Source organism: Notolepis coatsorum (genome assembly GCF_963971535.1).
Source record: "Notolepis coatsorum genome assembly, chromosome: 5".
In the NCBI taxonomy this organism is placed as follows: Eukaryota; Metazoa; Chordata; class Actinopteri; order Aulopiformes; family Paralepididae; genus Notolepis; species Notolepis coatsorum.
Genome location: NC_140169.1, coordinates 135,453,383 through 135,480,381, shown reverse-complemented (window position 1 = coordinate 135,480,381; position 26,999 = coordinate 135,453,383). Strand labels below are relative to the sequence as shown.

Sequence of the window (26,999 nt, the reverse complement as noted above, 5' to 3'; positions counted from 1 at the left end):
AGAGCTCCTCATTTAGAACGTAGAGCTCCTCATTTAGAACGTAGAGCTCCTCATTTAGAACGTAGAGCTCCTCATTTAGAACGTAGAGCTCCTCGTTTAGAACGTAGAGTTCCTCATTTAGAACGTAGAGTTCCTCATTTAGAACATAGAGCTCCTCATTTAGAACGTAGAGCTCCTCATTTAGAACGTAGAGCTCCTCATTTAGAACGTAGAGCTCCTCGTTTAGAACGTAGAGCTCCTCATTTAGAACGTAGAGCCCCTCATTTAGAACGTAGAGCTCCTCATTTAGAACGTAGAGCTCCTCGTTTAGAACGTAGAGTTCCTCATTTAGAACGTAGAACTCCTAATTTAGAACGTAGAGCTCCTCATTTAGAACGTAGAGCTCCTCATTTAGAACGTAGAGCTCCTCATTTAGAACGTAGAGTTCCTCATTTAGAACGTAGAGCTCTTCATTTAGAACGTAGAGCTCCTCATTTAGAACGTAGAGCTCTTCATTTAGAACGTAGAGCTCCTCATTTAGAACGTAGAGCTCCTCTACATTTAGAACGTAGAGCTCCTCTACATTTAGAACATAGAGCTCCTCTACATTTAGAACATAGAGCTCCTCTACATTTAGAACGTAAAGCTCCTCTACATTTAGAACGTAGAGCTCTTCATTTAGAACGTAGAGCTCCTCATTTAGAACGTAGAGCTCCTCTACATTTAGAACGTAGAGCTCCTCTACATTTAGAATGTAGATCCCCTCTACATTTAGAACATAGAGCTCCTCATTTAGAACATAGAGCTCCTCTACATTTAGAACATAGAGCTCCTCTACATTTAGAACGTAAAGCTCTTCATTTAGAACGTAGAGCTCCTCTACATTTAGAACATAGAGCTCCTCTACATTTAGAACATAGAGCTCCTCTACATTTAGAACGTAAAGCTCCTCTACATTTAGAACGTAGAGCTCCTCTACACACGAATAAGCAGGACACGCCAGGAAGAAGCAATATCCAAAATGTTCCTGAATCCAGTGTCGTGCTCTCTGTGTCAGATGTGTGTTTACATACTTCTGCAGAACAACTGTGGTTGTGTGTGTGTGTGTGCGTTCCTCACTGGTGCAGTGCGAGGGTAGGTTGGGGAAGGGTGGGGGCATTGAACTTTGACCTGGAAGGACAAGCCGCCTGTTAGACCGATGACGGGAGAGGAAGAGGAAAGGCTTGTTGGCCACATAAAGCCTGCAGACCCATCAATGATAATCCACAATTGTTCCAAAAAAAATAGTGGAAAAGTAATCAGATTTCCCCCCGCTTTGAGACTTTTGAACGTGGACCTAAACTCAACGGTGTGTGTGTATATATAGTACGTCACAATATGGCCCTTTATCTTTGGAATCTTTGATCCAGATCGGCTCAGGGTAGAGTCGGGATATATTGAAGCAATAGAAAATCGACTTTAATGACCTCATTTGCATTCTTGCTGGTGACCTGCCACAGCAGATTGATCTCTATTCATGTCCACTATATTAAAGGCACACGCTCCCCCTCCCCAGTCTCCCTCTCTTTTCCCTGAGTATTCTGTTGAGCTGAAGTGTGGAATACTTGCTTTTCCTCAATTCCCAACTAATCCTTCTCCCTGGCTCTCGGCCCATCTCAGTGTATATATACCGCAGAGATTTAAAACGAGCGATTGGTCAGTTATCAACTATAGCGCAACCATGATCATAACTAGTTACTGGAGTGAGAAGAGCAACAAACGCATGAATGAATTAATTCATTTATGAATGAATCAATTACGTAATGACTAATGTTTCCCTTGGGGAAAATGTTTAAACTAGATTTTCTCCCCTTCTACGTCATAAAAACATGCAAGTTTTAAGTGTGTCTGACATTTATTTAGCTGGAGTTAGAAGCGTTTGAAATGTGTCGTCTAATTTCAAATGTTATCGGTGCCGTTTTAACTAAGGTGCAGTTGGGAATATAAACAGGATGGGCACCAGTGTGTCAGTGTTTTACATGCTACTCTTAAAATAATGCAAACAACCGTTTCCTGTTTTTGGCCCAAGCCAAGGCACTGAATTGGAATAGTTTTGTATAATTTCGTTTTGTCCTTTTCAAAACAATGTATATTGTTAAGCAGTGATTGATATCATAAATAGAGTATGCTATTCACTTTAAAATGATTTATAATACTTACACATTTAGGATTGACTAGAACTGTCCCTGTATCTTCTTTGAGTTTCTGTTCACACTATATCACAATAATTATCGTTGTAATTTCTTTGACTAATGTATGTGTTTCTTGTTGGAATAGATTTAGAATATTGACCTATTCAATAGGTAATGTTTTAAGCGAATTAATTATATAGCCTATAGCAATAGTCAAATCAGATTCAGTCTGTTTATTTTGTTTTGCAGTTACAAAAAGCTATACTTTCTTAATATATTTATAGTGTTCTTCTAATCTAAATTGTAGCTTCTAAATTATATTTGCTGCTGTTTATGCCCCATTTGTTTGTAATTAAGAATGTTTAGTGAAGATTTAGAGATTGGAGACTTTAAACTTGTTATTAGTTTCACAACTTTGGCCTGTAAACATTCCTGAAATGTAATTTCATACATTCTACTCAGAGATTTCATACATTTCTATCCAGGTTTAGGATAATTATTAATGTATTAAAAAAAAAAAAAGTCTAGGAGGTATTTGCAATTATGTTGCACTAACAATGCATATTGTAGATATCCAGAGGTTTGTTGTGGCTTAACAATCAAGTTATCTGGATTCTCAAGTAGAAAAGGTAGACAATAATAACCATTATTAGTTATAGTGACAGATTTATTTATATTCATTGTGTTATGTTCTAACCAGTTGCATAAAAGAAAGGTACATACAACACATTTTAAGGCGAGACAGTACCCCCTAATAGGCAAACCAAATATTTTAAATAGATATCACTATGAAACATTCCCAGTTTGTTATGTACATAACAACTAAGAAAAAATGTATTGCAAGTTTTCTGAGATTTTATGTTTATATATGCAAAATTGGCATTACCTAATTAAATATACGCTAATTTGCATATCTAGCCAGGATAGACATCACACCATGATGCCAGATAGAAAAATGTTGTTTCATTATGTTGACACATAACACAATGCACTTTTTACAGAAGGGATTGTGGCTATGTCTTTTTATCATCCCATAAATCAGGAAATGCTGCCTACAGTCATGCAAAAATATTTTCGCCAGGTCTTTTGGTACAAATGTACTATAAATCAGGCCATGAATGATATATCAACAAACCTCTTTGTAAAAAGATGCAGGGTATAGATAGGAAGAAATTCGGAAAGTATGTGTGTATAGGTGCTATAGGGAAATGGGACATTTAATCTTTTGCGTGTAAGAAAACAAATTTTTGGGAAAACGCCCTCAGTTCTGTATTGTAATTGTGATCTATGGACACAATCAGACAAAATGAAGTAAAATAATAACTAATTGTGTGTTTTCGATATTCTATTGCCAGTAGTTTGAAATAAGACATAAAATATAACAAAATCTCAATATCGTCGAGAAAAAAAGCAAAAAGGCGTTTTCTGGGGTACTGTCTCAATCTTTGAGTGAGGAAGTGCATGAGTTTATTAATGAATTCATTCAAGTTGCAAAATTATTCCAACCATGAAATACTCTTGGACCTTTTTCCAAAGCCTTTTGAATCAAAGCTGTTTCTGAGAAGCTGACAAAAGACGACACAAACAGCTCTTGTATTTGTTCCTTTCCTTTTTCCTGCCCTCATTATTTCATTTGTACATCTCATGTTGAGACATGTATGCAAATGCAACGAGTGCAAAGTAAATTCTTTATTTTAATTGCATTACCTTTGAAGCTATACATCCTTGGTTGGAAAGGTTCAAGTAACCCTCGCTATTTACGCACACCTTGCATGTAATACAAATAGATCTTTCATCTGACAAAATCTTCATAACTCTCCCTTTGTATACCTTCCTTTTGATTCTCTCCCTAGTCCCTACCTCTCCAGAATTATAGCCCACTCTCTTTCCATGTCCTTTAGTCCTATATATCCTCTCGTTCTTTAGGACGTCCATTTCTTTGTGTCATCACTCATTCCTTCGTCTCCCTCCATCTTCTGTACCTGTCTTGTCAGGTGCCTCCGCTCTCACAGCAGGTGTTATTTATAGACCTATACATATAGAGTAGCGCGCGGTGCAGCTCTGCGCGGACGCTGTTGTGTGTTCGCGTGGGCGTGTGCTTGCTTACCTCTGCCGAGTTTCAAAGAGGCTGGAATTGCAATCCATAAAGGTCACGGATACAGCGCCCCGCGACGTTCGTTCGGTACCATCAACAGGCTATAAATCATTGTACAGTATAGTTATGTAGTAACTTCATCGATAATTCTGATCATGATGCAGATAAGATCGATGCTTTTGCCGTTGAGGGGGGAAAAGGCTGCATGGGCGCGACACGCTATTCTCTCCCCCCTCCTGCAGAGGGAATAGGAAACAGTGTTTCTGTGATAACTAGATAGGGGGGAGCAGAGAAAGGATGCACACTCAGAGATAAGCTCTTTTATGGCGTGACCATCGTGGCAGTTGACACAAACCACTCTCTCCCTGTGTGTCAAACAACGTCTTTATCAGGCTGTTTGCTGTATCGTGTTGGATGCATTTTAAAGTCACTGCCTCCAAGCTCCTGGCTCTATAAACTGAATTACATGTGAGGGAGACTATTCTATTTTGATTTCAAATTGAATTTGGAAGCCCTAAAATAAACTCAATATATCTGCATCTTTGCGAGGATGAACAGCTTATATATTTTTTTTATCTACTTTTTCTCCCCATTTTCTATTTTTCTCCCATCCCAATTTCGTATTATCCAATTCTACCCTCCCCTGTCTCGAACGTTGCTAGACCATGCCTCCCACTGGTCGGCTGCAATGTGGACGAAGCCTTGCATCACGTGTCCCCTCCGGTACACAAGGAGGCAGCCGTCGCATCTTTTCACCTGTACAGCGCGATCTCTCAGCGGCGAGGAGTAACGCGTGGGAGGCTCACGCTGCCCCCGTTGCTTCCTGATTCTGCTGTACAGGCGCACCAACCGACCTGTAGGAGTCGCTGTCCACAACGTCCGATCCCCACCCACCGGCTTTCCCACTCCCTAATACTGCCAATTGTATTAGTATGAACGACCAGCCAAGCCGGAACCCAGCATCTCCTGCGTTAGTGGCGAGCGCCTTGCCCACTGCGCCACTTAGCCGCCCCCGATGAACAGCTTGTCTTTAATTGAATTGACTTCTGTGCTCTTGAGATGAGGACTGTAGCCCGGTGGACATCCTCAACTATGTTTTCCACCACGAGCCACGTGTTTCCTGACCTCCCAGTATAGAAGACGTTTCTATCTTCTCCACAAGACGTCTCTGAAAGAGCTCAAATGTTGTGATGTTTTCTGTCTAAATGTTGAGAGTGCTTTCAAGTATCGTCTTCCACCCTTTCTCACGAGGTGGAACTCAAACGTTAGCGATGCTACCGACAGAGTCTCTATCAGTTTATTTTAACCTCCCGGATTGTCGCTGCCCAATAACTCTGATAATGAGATTATATTGTACAGTATGTACAGTTACCCCCCCACCCCGCCTACCCACCCCCCCCCCACCCCACCCACCCAACCACCTCCAATGTACAGCCCCCCCCCCCACCTCCTCCAATGTACAGTTTCTTCGTCAAATGTATATACTCTCTTTTTTTTAAACTCCTTTTGTATCACAAACAGTACTGTATTTGTAAACCTGGTATGTCATAAATGTATAGATGTAGCAGTACTGTCTATCTGTATGTCATGTATGTCATATATGTTATGATGAATTGAAAATAGGGGACCTGATGTAAACAAGACGAAAGTCTTTCTCTGGTCTGCATCCCCTTAACAATTGTGTGTATTGAGCTGTACTGTACTGTACCCATTCTGCAATGTGTTAATACAATTTTCAATCAATCAATCAATTCAATCAATATCAAGACCCTATGATACAATATACACATACACAAATACACATTAGGCCGTTTTCTCTGGAGGGATTTTAACCCCTTCACTACCACACTACCAAAGGGTTAACCCTTTCACTGCGACAATACAGAAGGCTAACCGTCTGTAGTGTGGTAGTGAAAGGTTAACCTTCTGTAGTGTGGTAGTGAACGGGTTAAATACTTGAACGTGATTGAAGAATATTTCTGATAATCTTTAACGTTTTTATTTAGTTATCTTTAATCTACTGTATAATCGCAGTAAGGACTCCTCATGATTAGCTGAACATTTCTTTTGAATATTTTGAATATGAAATCTGGACACACACCCCTCTCTCCCTTCCAGCTTAATCACATTTCCCAAAATGCGTCGTAGTGAATCAAGTTTGTCAAATTGTGATATGATTTAATCAAATGCCATGCTCCATCATCAGTAAGGCTGTGCGTATGTCCAGGCTGTCTCCACAGAGAGCAGACCCCGTCATGAAATAGGCCCTAAATGGGTGCTTTATCAAGTCCTTAGGCCTGTAGGCAAAATATGTCCTAAAAAGCTGATTCTAAGGTTTCCCACGTGCTGTTTGTCCCTGATTAACCCTTTCACTATCACACTAACAAATGGGTAACCTTTTCACTGCGACAATACAGAAGGTTAACCCTTTCACTGCCACACGGCAAAGGGTGTGTGTGGTAGTGAAAGGTTAACCTTCTGTAGTGTGGTAGTGAAAGGGTTAAGATAAAGAAGATCTTTGTATTAAAAATAGGTTTATTTTAGTGATGCACGATATATATCGGCCGCCGATATAATATCGGCCGATATGGCGTTTTTTTTACACATCGGTATCGGTCCGATATCAAGATAGGGCCGATATGGTAAAAAAAATATATATATATATAATATATATTTAAATCTTTTTTTTTAAAATCTTTATTATTATTATTTTTTTTACATGTTTTGGCCTTAAATAGTTTCAAAATATAATTTCTGAAAATAAGTTACAAAAGTAAAAAAAAAATGCGTTTTTGGAAAATTGCTCTTTATTATCATGAAACTGTAAACAGAACCTATTGGGATACTAGGTCCTAATGTGAAACACTGTGATTTACCTTACCTTGCTCATGCTCGCTTATGCCTATATTTTTACTGTTGTGAAGCACTTTGAACTGCAACTTCTGTATGAAAAGTGCTATATAAATAAAGTATTATTATTATTATTATTATTATTATTATTATTATTATTATTATTATTATTATTATTATTATTATTATTATTATTATTATTATTATTATTATTATTATTATTATTATTATTATTATTATTATTATTATTATCATAAAAAAGTGTTTTCTATACAGAGATATCGACATTGGTAAATATCAGTATCGGCCAGAACAGCAATATTAATATCGGTTATCGGTATCGGCCACAATTTTCACATCGGTGCATCACTAGTTTATTTTCAAGAATACACTTGGAAAAAAATATATCTAAAACTTTGGTTTAGAACAGTAGTTTTTAAAGGTCTGGTCTTTTTCTTTTGCCTCACAGAGTAAACTGGTGATGGAGGGTTTCCGCAGCTTGAAGGAGGGTGAGCAGGTGGAGTTCACCTTCAAGAAGTCCTCCAAAGGCATGGAGTCCCTGCGGGTGACGGGGCCCGGCGGGGGACCCTGCGCAGGCAGCGAGAGGAGACCCAAAGGGAAGGTTCCGCCCCAAAAACGCAAACCAAAGGGAGACCGGTGAGTACCAGAGCCTGAGGCATGCTGTGCTGGCCGTGTGGACCCGCCTGGAGGTATCGCCCGTGTAACGGCAACGCATCTGACAACGCTCTTAACGAGTGTGTTCACGAAATGAACAATACTGAAACGCTAACTGTATTTCAACGTGATTTAAGAAACTAAATGATTAGAAATGGAACCACCGCCTGACCGTGAAGGCTGCACGCAAACAAAAGCAGAACGCATCTCTCCGCGTATAGATATGTTGCCTTTACACAGTAACACCACAGCAGCGTAAGGTACAGGTGGTATGAGATGTAAACATTCTGGCGCGGTGGGCTGTCTCCTGAGTGGGCTGCTGTGATTACACATTCATCCTATTCAGTCCGCCCAAGTACACGCCTGTTGCCATGGTTATCCGGCACTATAATAAAGGTTTGAATGGGCACTTTAGGCCTGCCATTTCAACGCTATTTTAAGTCAATTTGCCAGGTTTTTACATTGTGGGGCTCGCGTCAGCGCCGGGATGGATTCAGTCCATATGCATTTCAATGCAGTACGCAGCACTAGCTCAAATCAATTTGCTTTGTTCCTCGGCGAGAGTCCTGAAGGGTGCTCTGCGGAGACTGTCAGAGGGGAGCCGTTTGGAGCTCCTTGAAAATGCCTGCTGGTGGAGGCAGTGGAGGCTGAGCCCCCTACTCCTCTCTCGTCTCCTGCCTGCCCTCAATGTGTATATTAAACCCAGCAACACAGGCCCAGAGGGGGATGTACATATATATATCTGGTAATATATATATTACCATACGACTGCTCCTCCTGAACCACTGTGTGTGTGTGTATATATATATATATATATATATATATACATATACACACACACAGTGGCTCAGGAGGTAGAGCTGTTGTCTGGTAATCGGAAGGTTCCCCGTTCGATTCCCATTCCTCCCGGGCAGCGTGTCGAAGTGTCCTTGAGCAAGACACCTGACCCCTAATTGCTCCCGATGAGCAGGTCGGCACCGTGCATGGTCGCCTCCGCCGTCGGTGTGTGAATGTGTGAGTGAATGGGTAGAAATGTGAGGAACAAAATTGTAAAGCGCTTTGCATAAAAGCTGCCATATACAAAATGCACCATTTTCCATTTACACAGTATATGACTGCTGTAGGAGGGCACCTGCTGCCGCGGCCACATTCACATGAAGCCTAACTCCGCTACACCTTACACGAGTTCTTCACACGGATATAAGCCGTCTGTGTTGCGGTAGATCACTGTAACTTCCGCTGATACAACCAATCCCCCGTGGCCACCCGATCCCCGAGGTGTGAAAATAAAGCCTTTCCAGACGAAAGCCTAAACCGCATCTGTGACGAGAGAGAGAGAAGGCTCCCTGCTTGTTCTACATAGTTGAATTATTCAGACTGTTTGGGATCCTGTTTTAAAGCTCAGGTGTCCCCATGTTGTAAGGTACAGAGTGATTGCAGGTGGTTGTAAGGTACAGTGTGATTAAAGGTGGTTGTAAGGTACAGAGTGATTGCAGGTGGTTGTACGGCACAGTGTGATTGCAGGTGGTTGTAAGGTACAGTGTGATTAAAGGTGGTTGTAAGGTACAGAGTGATTGCAGGTGGTTGTACGGTACAGTGTGATTGAAGGTGGTTGTAAGGTACAGTGTGATTGCAGGTGGTTGTAAGGTACAGTGTGATTAAAGGTGGTTGTAAGGTACAGTGTGATTAAAGGTGGTTGTAAGGTACAGTGTGATTAAAGTTGGTTGTAAGGTACAGTGTGATTAAAGGTGGTTGTAAGGTACAGTGTGATTAAAGGTGGTTGTAAGGTACAGTGTGATTAAAGGTGGTTGTAAGGCACAGTGTGATTAAAGGTGGTTGTAAGGTACAGTGTGATTGCAGGTGGTTGTAAGGTACAGTGTTATTAAAGGTGGTTGTAAGGTACAGAGTGATTGCAGGTGGTTGTAAGGTACAGTGTGATTGCAGGTGGTTGTACGGTACAGTATGATTAAAGGTGGTTGAAAGGTACAGTGTGATTGCAGGTGGTTGTAAGGTACAGTGTGATTAAAGGTGGTTGTACGGTACAGTGTGATTGCAGGTGGTTGTAAGCTACAGTGTGATTAAAGGTGGTTGTACGGTACAGTGTGATTGCAGGTGGTTGTAAGGTACAGTGTTATTAAAGGTGGTTGTAAGGTACAGTGTGATTAAAGGTGGTTGTAAGGTACAGTGTTATTAAAGGTGGTTGTAAGGTACAGTGTGATTAAAGGTGGTTGTAAGGTACAGTGTGATTAAAGGTGGTTGTAAGGTACAGTGTGATTAAAGGTGGTTGTAAGGTACAGTGTGATTAAAGGTGGTTGTACGGTACAGTGTGATTGCAGGTGGTTGTAAGGTACAGTGTGATTAAAGGTGGTTGTAAGGTACAGTGTGATTAAAGGTGGTTGTAAGGTACAGTGTGATTAAAGTTGGTTGTAAGGTACAGTGTGATTAAAGGTGGTTGTAAGGTACAGTGTGATTAAAGGTGGTTGTAAGGTACAGTGTGATTAAAGGTGGTTGTAAGGCACAGTGTGATTAAAGGTGGTTGTAAGGTACAGTGTGATTGCAGGTGGTTGTAAGGTACAGTGTTATTAAAGGTGGTTGTAAGGTACAGAGTGATTGCAGGTGGTTGTAAGGTACAGTGTGATTGCAGGTGGTTGTACGGTACAGTATGATTAAAGGTGGTTGAAAGGTACAGTGTGATTGCAGGTGGTTGTAAGGTACAGTGTGATTAAAGGTGGTTGTACGGTACAGTGTGATTGCAGGTGGTTGTAAGCTACAGTGTGATTAAAGGTGGTTGTACGGTACAGTGTGATTGCAGGTGGTTGTAAGGTACAGTGTTATTAAAGGTGGTTGTAAGGTACAGTGTGATTAAAGGTGGTTGTAAGGTACAGTGTTATTAAAGGTGGTTGTAAGGTACAGTGTGATTAAAGGTGGTTGTAAGGTACAGTGTGATTAAAGGTGGTTGTAAGGTACAGTGTGATTAAAGGTGGTTGTAAGGTACAGTGTGATTAAAGGTGGTTGTACGGTACAGTGTGATTAAAGGTGGTTGTAAGGTACAGTGTGATTGCAGGTGGTTGTAAGGTACAGTGTGATTAAAGGTGGTTGTTACTCTGATCCCTACTGGCCCCACTGTTATGTAACTTACCAGTGTGTAGCCTGGTTCACTCTTTCAAGTGATAGTCAGTCACCAAACTTTTGTAAGCACATTTGCTGTTGCCCTACAGATACAATTATTTAATTTGAGTATGTTTGAATGTAATAGTTTCTTTTGCGATTTCTCTATCTGTAATACACAAAACAAATTTTTAGAACAGATTCCCGCATAACATTCCTTTTGACGAGCCTTGGGCATGAATCCTCATTCTATCAGATGGTCGTGAGCAGCACACTCCTACACAGAGCCGCCTCTCTCTATGCCACAGCCTGCAAAACAGCCTGCAAAACAGCCTACAAAACAGCCTGCAAAACAGCGCTGGCCAAAGTGCCTTATAACTGGACCAAATCCAGACACCCGCGACCAAATTAGTGTAAGAAAATGAGGCAATATCTTTGAATTGCATATATACATACATAGTAGGGATGTCCGATATTATCGGCCTACCGATATTATCGGCCGATATCGGCATTAAAATGTCATATCGGAAAATATCGGTATCGGTTTTCAAAAAGAAATTCAAATATAATTTTTTTTTTTACATTTCTATAACCTTTATTTACCCAGGCAAGCAAGTAAGAACTAATTCTGATTTAATTTATTGTCAAAAGTATGCATAATGTTGTGTTAATTCCACAACAAGAGATATGTAATGTTAATTACCTGAAATTATTCCATTTTTGGGGGGGGGGGAAACCCTGCATATATCGGTATCGGTTGATATCGGTATCGGAAATTAAGAGTTGGACAATATCGGTATATCGGTATCGGTAAAAAAACCAATATCGAGCATCCCTAATACATAGCATCACAAATAACCAAATATTAAGCTTTTCTGAACATTTATGACTTATGCAGTGCAAGTTATCAGAAAAGTAAACAGACTATCTTTTATGTGTAACCCATACCTTGTACCACATGCGGCTGTGTTCATCGTCGTTTCCATGGACACAGTGAATAAATGCGGCTGCACACACATGACAAATTTTCAACAAATCAATTAATTATAAAAAGAGACAAGAAATGAGTATGGGTCGCACAGGTTAGTTTACTTCCTCGTCTGGAAGAGTTGTTTTGACAGTGGAATGTCAACAATCTCTGCGTAGGAGTATAGGTCACAAGGCTGTAAAGTTGCATCCGAGAGCTTTCTTATTTCCCTAGTAACCAGTGGTCCCTTAGTTACCTACAAGGTCGCCGAGTGCAAGGAAGACATGTGTATGTCTTGCTTCAAGAGTGTAGAAAGAAATAACATCAGAAGTGGTCTATATAAATGGCCTCCTGTGTAAATGTAATAATTATAATAATTAATGTCTATGGGAATAGGTCATATAAGAGTGTTCCAAGGCCTTACCCAGGGCTGTCAACGCTCATGCATTGAACATGAGACACACGCATGACCAAGAAGCCACCCTTCCACTGAATATTTCTTATTCCCGTGCAGAAAATCACAACATTTATTGAATCCGTTATTTATTCTCAAAATGGACATTGATGTTTTACCCTCATTTGCAATGTCGTCGAGATTACAAGTTCAAACTGTTCAGAATACAAAATATTGGAAATTGTATTATTAGTATTATTATTAATAATAATTATAATTATTATTATTATCATTATAATAGATCCAATTTGTCCTTTCTCTGACTCAAGGATACTGTACATAAGATTCAAAATATAAAAAAATGAAAATAAGATCAAGTAAAAGATAAGACTTATTGAATTCAAAGGTGCACTATATGTTTCAGAGGAGGGGGGGTTGTTTGCAGAGCCTGCGAAATACATTTACTGTAATTATAAGAGTTATTCTTTCTTATGTTATCATAAATAGAATTTCTAGGCACTGGATCAAACGTAAGCCTAGAATATGTTTGTTAACAAAATTGCGGGCTCTGCCTTTTGTAAATGACAGCAGTAATAGTAACCTTTCAGGAAGCTTTCTACCTTCAAACTGTGTTCCAGGGATCTAGTTTTCCTCTGAGGACAGTTTGTTTATTCAGTTATGAAAATAATAATAATAACTTTATTTGTATAGCAACTTTCATATAATCTGTTACAAGACATGATAAAAGTTAAAAATAAGTAAAATAATAGCAAGGGTAAAATGAGCAGACATAAAATCACAGTTTTTCACATTAGGATCTTACATGCAACAGGCCACCTTGTTTATGGTTTGATTCAGTTTTAGTAGAATAGAAAATACATGAATGATGAAATGAGCACATAAAGTGCAGACATACTATAACATCTCAGTTTTTTACAGTGCAATAAAATAGTTCTGGATTACTGTTTAACAGTTCAAAGTCGTCTTTACCTTCTGTTTGGTATCCACAGTTTAAAACCTGACAGTCTTCGTTCCTGTTTGATACCCACTTTGACCCGGCCTTTGAACCTCCCACTCAGGGCAAACCTCCCTCTCAGGGCGCAGTTCCCTCTCTCAGGGCGCGGTTCTAGGCCTGGGTCTTACACAGTTTTAAAAGCCTGATCGTCTTTCTTGCTTGATACTCACACAGTTTAATACCCGAAAATATACCTTCGAAATTATTCACTTCTCTGACTCCCACAAAACGACATAGTGCAACTTTAAGACGGCTATAGCTAATCATTTGCTGAATGAATGAATGAATGAATGAAAACTTTATTTAACAGATTGCAGAATGGGTACAATACAGTACGGCTCAATACATACAATTGTTAAGGGGATGCAGACCTGAGAAAGACGTTTGTCTTGTTTCCATCAGGGTCCCCCATTTTCAATTCATATAGACATTTTTGACATACACAACATACATGACATTTATGGCATAGGGACATATAGGTATTTAGTACTGATACATTTGTGACATAAGCGGTATTCAAATATACAGTACTGTTACCACTAGATCCTGACAGAGTATATACATATGATGGGGAGGGGGGACTGTACATTAGGAGGGGGTGGGTGGGTGGGAGGGAAATATACATACGGCGGGGAGGGAATATATACATGCGGTGGGGAGGAGACTGTCTATTAGGAGGTGGTGGGGGTTTTGGGCATTTACGGTGGCCAGTTTCGAATTGCAGCCTCCCGTAGGTGCTCTTTAAGAGCGGTTTTGAATGTGGGCAGGGATTCACATTCCTTTACAGCTTTGGGTAGGGCGTTCCACATTGTTGTGGCATAATTGCGAAACGTGTTTAGTCCCTTGTTTGAGCCGAATCTGGGTTTAACATGATTTGTTGAGCTTCCTCTGGTGTAGTGGTTGTGGTATTCACTGACCTTTGGGAAGTATTTTGACATGTACATGGGCACCCCGGTCGTATAGTGTATCTTGTAGACCAGGCCCATTGCAAGTTGCTGTACTCTGTCGTCTACTCTAAGCCATCCTAGGTTGTCAAAGTGGGCAGGGGTGAGGTGGGTTCTGGGGTTCAGGTCAAGTAGTAGTCTGACCAGTTTGTTTTGTGATGTTTGTAATTTTGTTTTAAGCGCCTTTGAGGTGCTTTGGTACCATGAGGTGCACGCATAGTCATAGTACCCTTGAATGAGTGCTCCTGCCAGAGTCTTCAGGGTATTCTTGTTTACCAGAGAGGAGATCCGGTATATCGTGAGACATTGCTCTTGATCAAATTGAGACAGCTTTAGTCCCCTAGTTTTAGTCACTCTCTTAAATGGGTACTTCACCAAGTAATGCTGATTTATTTTGTACATAATCACACACATCCAAAAACTCTATTCTAATGTGGTTTTGCACACATACATTTAGTTTGACAGTTATTGAGAGTTAATGAGTTTGAAGATGGCCACCAGTGATGTCATCAGGGACATTGAATCCTTGTGATGTGTGTTAATTACAGCTCAATTAAATGATAAGGTATAGCAGTCCCTATGAGACAAGGTATTCATCCACATTATTTCACAGTGCTGTAAATAACAAGGATTCAATGTCCTCGATGACATCACTGGGGGCTATATTCAAACAGATTTATTCTCAATAACTGTCAAACTAAATGAATGTGTGCGAAACTGTTCCGTGTCTTTGAATGTTCATTCATTCAATCTTTATTTACCTCATATGATAGTCGCATATTATACACAGTCATCGATAATCAAAGGGAAATAACCTTTGAATTCAATAAGTCTTATCTTTTACTTGATCTTCTTTTCATTTTTAATATTTAGAATTTTATGTACAATATCCTTGAGTCAGAGAAAGGACAAATTGGATCTATTATACAGGGATGTGATTTCTCCGTTTTTAACCGGATTTCCGTTTTTCTGACCTAAAATCATGATTTTTTTTTAATATGTTTTGATTATTTTTCCACCTGGTCTAAGTGAAACGCGAAAGCAACATTTATCAGACCTGCTATTCTTGCATAAGAGATTTTCATTGGCTATCGATAATGTTAGCAGTTTTGTTGAGTGGCGCAAGATGCTGTAAAGACGTCAACACACTAGGAAACACACTAACACTGGATTGCTTTTGTAAAACTGACCAACCAGGGAAGGTTACTTGCAAGCAGTGCCGCAGTCTGCCACGCAACACTACTCAAGAGAGAGCAAGCATTGTCCAGTTAATGTGAAGCTCTGTAGAAACATCAAACTCTCAAGCATGAGGTACAGAAGCCAACCTAGACATAATCAAGAAGCTGAGATGGAGAAATGTCACCACCTTCATTCTCAAAATCGACCTGAGAGCAAAAGAAAAGCAAAAGAGTCCATTAGTCCAACTGCAGCCCTTCGCAGGAGGCAAGACTTCGAGAGGAGGCGGTTACAGGTGTTGCACAATCTGGTTGCAAAGAAGAAAAGATAAGGTCCTAACGTTAGTGTTTGAGCCAGGATGACTTGGGAGGGGTCAAGATGACCCCCTTTAAATTTTTTAGGGGGACACTGATATATTTGATTCATTTTCTTTGTCCCTTTCCTCTCCCACCTTCCTCTTCGCTGTGAACAGTTCAATATATACAAATAAAATGTGTTCATTCATTCAAATGGAGTGTTTATATATTTAAAAAAAAGATTGTTTAGAAAATCTTCAGGTTTTTTTCTTAACACTTTCAGTGCCAGCAGGGGGCGCACGATTTAGTGCTTGAATGCTCACCATCCACTTCAATGTTAGCGTTAATAACGCCTAATCTATGTTTTAAATTATGTGTCTAATCTGCCTGTCGCTTATCAATGACTCGTTTTCCAGTCAACATTGTCGAAGCGGATTGTTTTTTTATCGGTTCATTTTCGTTTTATAGCATTTTGAAACGCCCTTGTTTTCAAGGAAAATAAAAAGATTCCATGATAAAAGACGTTTACTGGAATATTCTAGAATACACAAAAACGTTATTATTTTTCGGCCTATTTATGAATCGTTTTCAAATAAACGCTAGATTATCGATAGTATATGTATATGTATATGAGCTGAAAATCGCTTATCTGAGTTCCTCATCAGCGATCGCGCACACACACACACACACACACAGGGGACACGTTGATATCTCAGCAAATACAACTCTGATTATCCCAAGACTGTTAAAATAGATTCCTTACCTCAGATCAGATGTTCTCCAAAAAGATCATTCCAATTCCTGATCGCCATTCCAAAAATCGATCACTACTGTCTACTATCGATTGGCTACTGTGGATATATATTCCAGGCTGATTCCCGTCCCGCGATGACTTTCATGTTGAGCAGACCGCTTGCCAGCTTAGGGAGCCAGCTGGCTCCGCCTCTACATATCACTGATCCCAGGTCAGTCTAAGCGACTGACGTGCAGTTACTCAGGGATAGACGATAGGGGGCGCTTTTTCCATTCTGAGCTGCTGATGGGGCTGGTGTACCAACGGGAGACTCGGTTGATGAAATATGAAATCAGATCGCTAATAAAAAAATAAAACTATAATTGTCGTCGTGGGCATTCAGGCATTGGGCTGATAAAACGTCATATGACGTGATGGGCACTGAAAGTGTTAAAGGAAAACGCCAACCTTTTGGGAAATTAGCTTATTTGCCATTTTCCCTGGAGTTAGACAAGAAGATACATACCCTTTTCTTCTCTGTGCGTGCATTAGGCATAGGGAACAGCCGCTCCGTTAGCATAGCTTAGCTTCATCACTGGAAGTGGGTCAGACCTTTACCCTGAAGTTCCCTACAGTCCCCTACAGTCACGAAATACACTCCAAATACAACTCCAAAACGTTCCTGTAAACATGTTGTGACCTGTGTATTTACCACGTGGAGAAATAAAAAATGATTGAATTCGACAATTACGTTTCTAAGCAAACATACTCAGAACTATTTTTTGCCGAACCACTCCTCTTGGTGCGCAGTCAGTGATTTCACGCAATGCAGTGATACTTACTAACGTGACGCCAGTGTTGACATTCTCCTTTCATTCAAAGGATTCGAACCGATTGAAGTTTATGGATACCATGACTTAAAATCCTCTTACCTTGACGATTAAAAGCCTCCCCAATTTAGAAAACAGTATTCCCATGGCTGGTGTTGATATGCTGCTAGCTAACGAAAACCAACAGCCGGACACTAAAGTAAATAACGAGGGTACATTTTACTTCCGGTCGGGGGGTTCCAAAATAAAAGAGCGACGTCTATAGCACCGGAAATACGTTTATTTTGTACATTATCTAACTGTAACTGAGGGGTACAATTCCCTGACTGTATTGTTAGATATGGTATTTAATACCACTACCTCTTGTACTTTAACTTCTGGCCATCCAGTACATGATATAAGTATGATGAACACTTTCCCACCTGATGAAACGAATCCACACAAATGTACAAATCGAATATTTAATATAGCAAAAGGTATATACAACGTTCACTTGTTTACACTTATGATTTGAAATATGCACTTGTATGGCAAATGAGTATTCGTAGGTAAATCAACATTGAATGTCCAATCTCTGGTTACGCAGGGAGTAAGTATACAACCTGGATATTTAGGAAACTATAGCGATGGTACTTAAATGATTATAGCTGGATACACTAAAGGGGGGGGGGGGTCCCGCTGGTTGTAAGACAGTAGGAGGGGGGGGTTAGAGAAGCCGCTGGCGGTATCCCATCTGGCCGACGGTTTCTTGGGAGAATTCAAAGTCTTGAACACGGTGCCCACAGAACCTCGGTCCGCAGACGAATACAGCTGGACCCTCTGGTGGACGGTAGCTGCCGGTCCACAGCGGAGAGACGTGAGGCGACCTCACTGGTGTAGAGCGCCGTCTCACCTGGAGTCCTCTCCGGGGGGTAGTTCCAACACTCCGCAGTGTTGGCCGTTATCCATGGAATAATCAAAGCACCCAAAGCATAATCCAAGCCGCGGAAGGCTCGCCGTCGTCCGGGTAGAGTAATCCAATATACAGGTCCAGTCGCCCTGGCCCGGAGCTCCTCGGATGCAAGCACCACTAGGGGTCTGCCCAGCCTGGTTAAGCGTCCAGATAACGTCAGGAACGATGGGGGTACTGATAACTTTATAACTCTAACCGAACGATGCACCATACATAAATAGACTATTATTAGCTTAATAGAATACGTCCAACTCGACGGTATAGTGCCAAACTATGACTATTCAACTATTAATTCACATGATATCTCAATGCCTATTCTGAGGCCAAGTAGGCCTTACTACACCACACGTGCGTCGTGGGTGAGGCTTCGCGTCTGTTACTCTGTTGGAGGGTAAAGAACTGGACTAAAAGAAAGTTCTACTTTACTTGCGCCATATATATATGCGCTATGAACAAATAGTACCATTCGTATTTCGTCAGACGTATTCCTGCGCGGAACCGGGGCTTGCCACGACATGTTGGGCGGCACGATTGAACTTGAACCTAGGGGTATGGCAACCTGGCGCCAGGTTCTCGTCCAATGGTAGAATGAAACTATTATGGGCTGTTTAGTAGACTAAAGGGATATTCAGTGCATATTGTACAAGGAATATACAGGGGATATCAAACGATATACAAACACTATTTAAATATATATAAATAAACATATATATTCGGTTTAATCTGATCCTTCACAACACTAACGTTAACACGAACCTAAACTAACTTTAGGTTAGTTGTAACGTTAGTTTAGGTTCGTGTTAACGTTAGATAATGTACAAAATAAACGTATTTCCGGTGCTATAGACGTCGCTCTTTTATTTTGGAACCCCCCGACCGGAAGTAAAATGTACCCTCGTTATTTACTTTAGTGTCCGGCTGTTGGTTTTCGTTAGCTAGCAGCATATCAACACCAGCCATGGGAATACTGTTTTCTAAATTGGGGAGGCTTTTAATCGTCAAGGTAAGAGGATTTTAAGTCATGGTATCCATAAACTTCAATCGGTTCGAATCCTTTGAATGAAAGGAGAATGTCAACACTGGCGTCACGTTAGTAAGTATCACTGCGTTGCGTGAAATCACTGACTGCGCACCAAGAGGAGTGGTTCGGCAAAAAATAGTTCTGAGTATGTTTGCTTAGAAACGTAATTGTCAAATTCAATAATTTTTTATTTCTCCACGTGGTAAATACACAGGTCACAACATGTTTACAGGAACGTTTTGGAGTTGTATTTGGAGTGTATTTCGTGACTGTAGGGGACTGTAGGGAACTTCAGGGTAAAGGTCTGACCCACTTCCAGTGATGAAGCTAAGCTACGCTAACGGAGCGGCTGTTCCCTATGCCTAATGCACGCACAGAGAAGAAAAGGGTATGTATCTTCTTGTCTAACTCCAGGGAAGATGGCAAATAAGCAAATTTCCCAATATGTTGGCGTTTTCCTTTAACACTTTGAATGCCCATCACGAGATATCTCGGGTTATCAGCCTGCCCCCTGAATGCCCATCACGAGAATTCTCGTGATTTTTTTTTTATTAGCGATCTGAATTCATATTTCATCAACCGAGTCTACCGTTGGTAAACCAGCTCCACCAGGCGCTCAGATGTGAAAAAAGCGCCACCTATCGGATGGTAATGCACCCTTTTGGATTGGACTCAATGAAAATGGATGAGAAAAAAAAACTCCGGAATCCACATTTGACTTCTCACGCATGTAACCGGAGCCGATCAGATTCATTGTGGACCCTCAGCACAGCGTGTAATATGTGTTTTACAGTATACGCGTTGGATCAATAAAAGGATTGATTTTTGGAATGGCGATCAGGAATTGGAATAATCCATTTGGATACCATCTGATCTCAGGTAAGGAATCTATTTTACCAGTCTTAGGATAATCAGACCTGTTTTCACGGAGATATAAGCTTTTCCCCTATATGTGATATGGCTGTTTGACTGTGCGAGCGATCAGGAACTAAGAGAACCGATTTTCAGCTCGTGGCACCAGCGTCCATGCGTACACATATACTATCGATAATCTAGCGTTTATTTGAAAACTATTCATAAATAGGCCGAAAAATGACAACGTTCTAGAATATTACAGTACAGGGAGTTTATCACGGATTCTTTTTCCCCCCCTTGAAAACGAGGGCTTTTCAAAATGCTATAAAACGGAAATGAACCGATAAAAAAACAATCCGCTTCGACAATGTTGACTGGAAAATGAGTCATTGATAAGCGACGGGCAGATTCGACACATAATTTAAAACATAGATTAGGCAATATTAATGCTAACATTGAAGTGGATGGTGGGCATTCAAGCACTAAATGTGCGCCCCCTGCTGGGCACTGAAAGTGTTAAGGCGCAATCACATCCCTGATTATAATGATAATAATAATAATAATAATAATAATAATAATAATAATAATAATAATAATAATAATAATAATAATAATAATAATAATAATAATACAATTTCCAATATTTTGTATTCTGAACAGTTGTAATCTCGACGACATTGCAAATGAGGGTAAAACATCAATGTCCATTTTGAGAATAAATAACGGATTCAATAAATGTGATTTTCTGCACGAGAATAAGAAATATTCAGTGGAAGGGTGGCTTATGGGTCATGCGTGTGTCTCATGTTCAATGCATGAGAGTTGACAGCCCTGGGTAAGGCCTTGGAATGCTCTTATATTACCTATTCCCATATAGACATTCATTTTGTTATTACGTTTACATAGGAGACCATTTATATAGACCACTTCTGATGTTATTTCACGATTCAGGAGCACAGAGGCCAAAGGCAGATCTACCAAGTTCAGTATGAATAGACACTTTAAGTGTGAGCCAGTCATTTGTTTGTGTATATATAGGGTCCGTTCCAATAATGAAGTAATGTCATTTGGACAATCTCCATTTATGGCTTCATAATATGAAACAAATGTTGGTTCAAATCTTAGACCATCCAACCTTATTGTACATATAACTATCACCGGCGATGTGTGTGAGATTATGTGCAAAATAAATCTGCATTGTTTTTCGGTGAAGGCTCCTCTAACCGATTGCCAGGCCGGGTCTTTGGACTTCATCTATCTTCTTCATCTATCATCTTGCAAATGAGCAACCAGGAGATTCCTTTCTTTGGAAGATATAGCCAACTTCTTATGTCATCAGAGTCAGACATATTTGATTTCCTGTGAAGAATCAGCAACAACTAACCGCCATGAACAAATTAAATGGGACCGCCGTCCATTTTAAGAATTCACACGCAGGTTATTCCAGGCCACGTCAGTCAATATATATATAGACAATATTAGCGTTGAATGCATGAAGTGTTACAAGAGGAAAAACTGGAGTGCTGTTTGAGAATAGAAATAATCTGTTTGGCTCCCCCACCACCTCTACCACACAAAGACGCTTCTTCTAAGAGCGACGTTGGTTCACTTTGTTTCAATAATCTTTGGGGGGGGGGGGGGGGGGGGGGGGGGATTTGTGTCAAGATTATAAACAATATTCAAACATTTGTATCTAGTTATTGTAGCAGTTTCTGCTCAAAAACCATAAAGCAACTTTAAAGGGTGAGTTCATGTTTTTAGCTCTGTTTCCTGATACTTGCAGATGAGTCCTCTCTCTGCTCTTTAGTGTTTTGTTTTTTACACTAGTTTTGTGGCCACTAGCAGAGGCTGAATGACCACGTTTCAATAGACCTGTCTCAAACCCTGCCCTCTTTTCTTGATCCTCCAATCACAACTGTCGCTTACCTCGGACAAACCAAGTTTGTCCGAGGTAAGCGACAGCTGTGATTGGAGGATCAAGAAAAGGGGCAGGGTTTGAGACAGGTCCATTTAAATTACAACGTTGGCTTCCCACGATCATGAAAACAAGATCATCGGAATACAATTATTATTGTGCTGCGTGTCGTGTTGCTCCCATTTTGTCCTGTGTTGTAAATGCAGCGCACCCTTCCCTGGAGCCCAAACAGTATGGTTTGTTCAGCGCGTGTTGAGAGGGAGGAGGGAGGAGCCACGGCACCTTTCTGCACTTATTTTGAATCGTCTTTGGTAACTCGCAGAACATGACAGAAAGGCATGGCCTTCGGTCGAGAAGGAATAGAGGTCAAACATATTCAGTCGTCGTCATACAATGTTCTCAAATCAACGAGTTCTCAATTCAACGACAATAGTGATTTCAATATCAATCAAAATAAATTCGTGATTATGATTTTCTTTTTTTGCGATAAACGAGCAGCCCTACTGAATGTCCAGTGTGACACATGGTCTGTGAAAAAGAAATGAGGCTAGAAACATATCCTTTTACATTTTATGACTCTACAAAGTGTGTGCCTCATTCATTGTCTATATGCCTTATTCACATGGCCACCATACTGGTTGACTGATGGGGTGGGATGATACGGAAGAGCCCGTTCACGTCAGTGTTAAAACGTTGCTATAAATATACCACTTCGAGAATAGAATCGAAACAGCTGGCAAGATATACAAATGTGATTACAGGCTGATGATGAACTGACTCGGATTGTTGTCGCCTGCTGTTTCTGTTTCTTGTGTTTTGAAATCAAATGAAAGTGAATTAGTCATCTGCTCACTGAAATGTGTTCATACCAATCTCAGAAAGTCATGCCTCCTGAAATAAGATCCAGTCACATGAGTCATACGGGTGCAGTTATGAAAATTATTTCCATTTTCAATCTATTTTTGAATGAAATTTGTAGTAGTCATAACACGGGTCTCGCTACTCCAGCCTCGGTTTGGATTAAAGATGTCCAGAATACCCTTTTTTGTAATAGTAATTATTTACAACAAAAAAGTTACTTCAGGATATTTGATGAGCAAATAAACATCATTCATTTTCAATGTGCAGGGAAATTGCTCTATTCACAAATTCACTAAAATCCTGGACTGTGTGCAACATATGAAATCCACAAAGAATGGATTGCACAGAGCAAGTTGCACCCTTACTTAAAATTCATTATGAATTGAAAATGGGGGACCCTGATGTAAACAAGACGAAAGACTTTCTCTGGTCTGCATCCCCTTAACAATTGTGTGTATTGAGCCGTACTGTATTGTACCCATTCTGCAATCTGTTAATAAAATTTGCATTCAATCAATCACTGTGCAGATTGATTCATTGAATGAAAATTGTATTAACAGATTGCAGAATGGGTACAATACAGTACGGCTCAATACACACAATTGTTAAGGGGATGCAGACCAGAGAAAGTCTTTCGTCTTGTTTACATCAGGGTCCCCCATTTTCAATTCATAATGAATTTTAAGTAAGGGTGCAATCCATTCTTTGTGGATTTCTTTGTCAGGCTTATTGTAGACCTGTTGTGCATTTATTTCCAGTTTCCAGTTCATTCATTTACATTTTCAACCATCTCGCTAATATATCATTATGCTCAGAGTTATGTTCTGAAGTGATAAGCAGGTGAGTTAGGACATTAGTTGTTTGGGGGTGTGTGTTGGCATCCTACTCTATAAAGATAGAAAATAAACAGAAAACAGATCGGTGTAAAGGGGGCCTGCTAGATTTATTTGTTTCTTCTTTTAAATTCTAAAATATATATTTTTTTATAATTCTTTATTAGGTTAAGGAGGGCCCTTTTTTAGTAGGCCTGCCTTTGTTCCACCATGACACCACTCCTCCTCTTTTTATATAGCATGAATGTATGAATTTAAGAATGGAAAATATCCACATCAAGAGTTATTACAACGAGTACATTATGTTTATGTTTGTTTATGTTTATTAGGATCCCCATTAGTCATCATCGACGTGTTGACTATTCTTCCTGGGGTCCTCACAGATATACACATACAAATATGGAACATTCAGTATAAATCAGTCATATATCACATACATAATCAATACAAAATAAAACAAGAGAAGGTCATAGGTGAATCCATTTCACCATACCTTTAAAACTATGGACTAAAGGATAGTTTTAATTTCGGATTATACCAGGTTTATTCAGATTTTCCAGTCTTCTCATTTCCAATACATCATTTATAAGACATTTTAAGTTCTTAAAATAATGGGAAAATACATATACACTTTACAATATTTATTTTTCATATTTCCCCCCGTTATTCCATTGCATTAATTTGTAATTCAAAAAGGCTTTTCATGTTATTTGAAGTATATGGAAGAATTGCAGGAAAATAAACAGCAGGAAAGGCACTGAATGTTTCTTCAGCCACTGCTCTACTTTTCTCTAATTCTTGCAAGTCTCACTGCAGACGTCCTCTGAAGGCTGGGGTTAGATCATCAAATCGTTGTCTTTTGTAGAGAGATATATACTATAGTCTGTGAACAAAATCGGTTGAAACTGTAAAGGAATTCAGCCTTGCTCAACAAAACCCATCCATTCTATATACCCAGCCCATTTATTGACATCTATTGTTTGCTAAAGGCAGAGAATGTGTTTCAGCTTGCTTCCTTTACTGGCCTTCAGAATGGTTTCATCTTACAATAGGCTGCCATGATTCCAATGATGAACTGCTACTGCTGCTCTATGTTAGTGTGAGTGGTGATGAGAAGTTGATTGTTGTCGAGCTGTATTCATTTATTAATTACATTCAAAATATAGCACACCGATTGCAGTGGTTTATGCCACATTGTCATAGCATACTGTGACAGAGTTCAGCTGGATCTATATCAGGTGTTATACTCCCATCTAGTGGCGGATGCTTGTTAGTGCTGAGTTCTTCATTTGCGGCAGTCATTGTGATTCTACATCGCTGTTTCTCAAACTCAGGTCCCGGGGACTGGCGTGGATCCCTGGGGACGTTATTGAGCGTATAGCATAGAATAGTAATAGCTTTCTGCTATTTGTTTTTTATTTGAAGTGGTCCTTGAAGGTGGTAATGTGCCAGTCGGTCCCCAAGGCAAAAATACAACAGGTTGCAGCCTTGCAGGTCATGACTCCTGTATGATGTATGTATGGGTCAGGGCTGGGCAATATAATCAAAATATCCATATATATATAACGGATGGTACCGCGAAGCGCAGTCACGATGGACTTCAGATGTTGTGAAGTGACTGGGGCGAGTAGCGGTGCTATGGGGTAAACTCACTCTCACCCTTAAAAAGACACATAGACACGTTGCAAAGCAGTGAATTCACCTCTTGGTATCGTGGTCTGTGCTGTCGGTAAGTCTTTATAATACTGCTGCAAGTAAGATTTTTTTAGACTCACTTAAAATATTTTACGATTTCTATTGTTGACAACTCCAATTACCTTTGCATTGATCCGTGACGGCATACCTTAATATTCTGTATATACCTCCCAGCCCTATAGTATGGATGACCTAGTCCTCATATCTTATCGGGGGTGACAGTCACTCAGGAGGTAGCGCAGTCGCCTGGTAATAATCGGAAGGCTCCCGGTTCGATTCCCGGGCAGCGTGTCGGAAGTGCCCTTGCAAGTTGCTCCCGGCCCTGCATGGTTGCCTCCGCTGTCGGTGTGTGAATGTGTGAGTGAATGGGTCAAATGTGAGGAACAAAGCATTTGGATAAAGGCACTATATAAATGCACCATGTACCATTTATATAGACCACTGCACTTCCGCGTTACATGGAGCTCGTGGGGGGAGGGAGTGCGGGGGGATACAATGAATGAATGTTGATTAGAGACTCCCTGGGCAATCTGCGCATGTGCCGGTTGGGGAGTAGGTGCGGAAAAGTGACTATAGCTCGGCCGACAACGTTTGGGCTCGGTCTCTCTGTGTTCAGGAGACTCAAGGCGTATTAAAAAGTCTATGGGATGATGTTTCCAGCGCCCCCCACAGCCGTAGCTACAACCACTTACATCAAGGCTCTAATCAACATTCATTAATTTGATCCCCCCCTCACTCTCCCCTTCCCCCCTCCCCCGCCCTCTCCCATGAGCTCAAAGTACCGGAAGCGGTGGTGGTGGTCTCTTATCAGGTCTCTCACCGTCTCTCCTCTCTCTCCTCCCCCCTCCAGCTGTTATAACTGCGGGGGCCTGGACCACCATGCCAAGGAGTGTGGCCTGCCCCCCCAGCCAAAGAAATGCCACTACTGCCAGAGCATCACGCACATGGTGGCACAGTGTCCCCACAAGGCGCTGGCGCCGCCCGCCACCGACTCTCAGGACCCGTCTGCTCCCACCTCGGCCTCCAGCCCGGGGACCGGGCCCTACCTCGACCCCCCGGAGGAGGAGGAGGAGCAGCGCTCCGGCTCGTCTCCCCTGGAGGGCTCCTCGTCCTCCCCGGAGGAGGAGCCTCAGACGCACCGCGGCCACCCGGCTCAGAGGTGGAGGAAGTCCTGAAACAGGCTGCAGAGGTGTGTCCTTCACCACTAACCTCAAGCCCCACCCGCAACCAAGGATACCTGGAGCCCCCCCCTCATCTACCTCACACATGTGAAAAAATGGGAGGTCTTTATATTACTTTATTATTATTTTTTTCTTTCCTTTTCCTTTTTATTTTTAATTTTTTTAATTTCCCCCCCTTTTCTTCTTTGACCAGTGCAGCTATGGCAATGATCGTCGGGGTACGGATGTGTGTGAATGTGTGTGACTGAGTGGCTTGCTGTCATCTGGTGCAGCTATGGCAACAACCGCTGGAATAGTAACTGCAGGGAATGACTGTTTCTTGTTTCAATCAGTGCAGCTGAAGAGTAAAGAAAATATATAAAATAAAAAAACGTGGTATACATTTTTTTTCTTTCTTTTTCTTTCTTTTTTCTCCCTGGACCTAAGTGTCAGCCATTTTGAATGCTTTTTCTT

General features: G+C 40.8%; 1 protein-coding gene across 1 annotated transcript in view; it reads left to right on the top strand.

The window, feature by feature from the left end:
• lin28b (lin-28 homolog B (C. elegans)) overlaps window positions 1–26,540 on the top strand; it is a gene marked incomplete at both ends in the record, with an annotated part of 47,836 nt that extends 21,296 nt beyond the window's left edge. The window contains 2 exons of the mRNA XM_084314278.1: window positions 7,565–7,752; window positions 26,216–26,540. Of these exons, the coding sequence (XP_084170404.1) occupies window positions 7,565–7,752; window positions 26,216–26,540 (513 nt within the window). The remainder of the gene's footprint in view (window positions 1–7,564; window positions 7,753–26,215) is intronic.
• Between the last annotated feature and the right edge of the window lie 459 nt (window positions 26,541–26,999).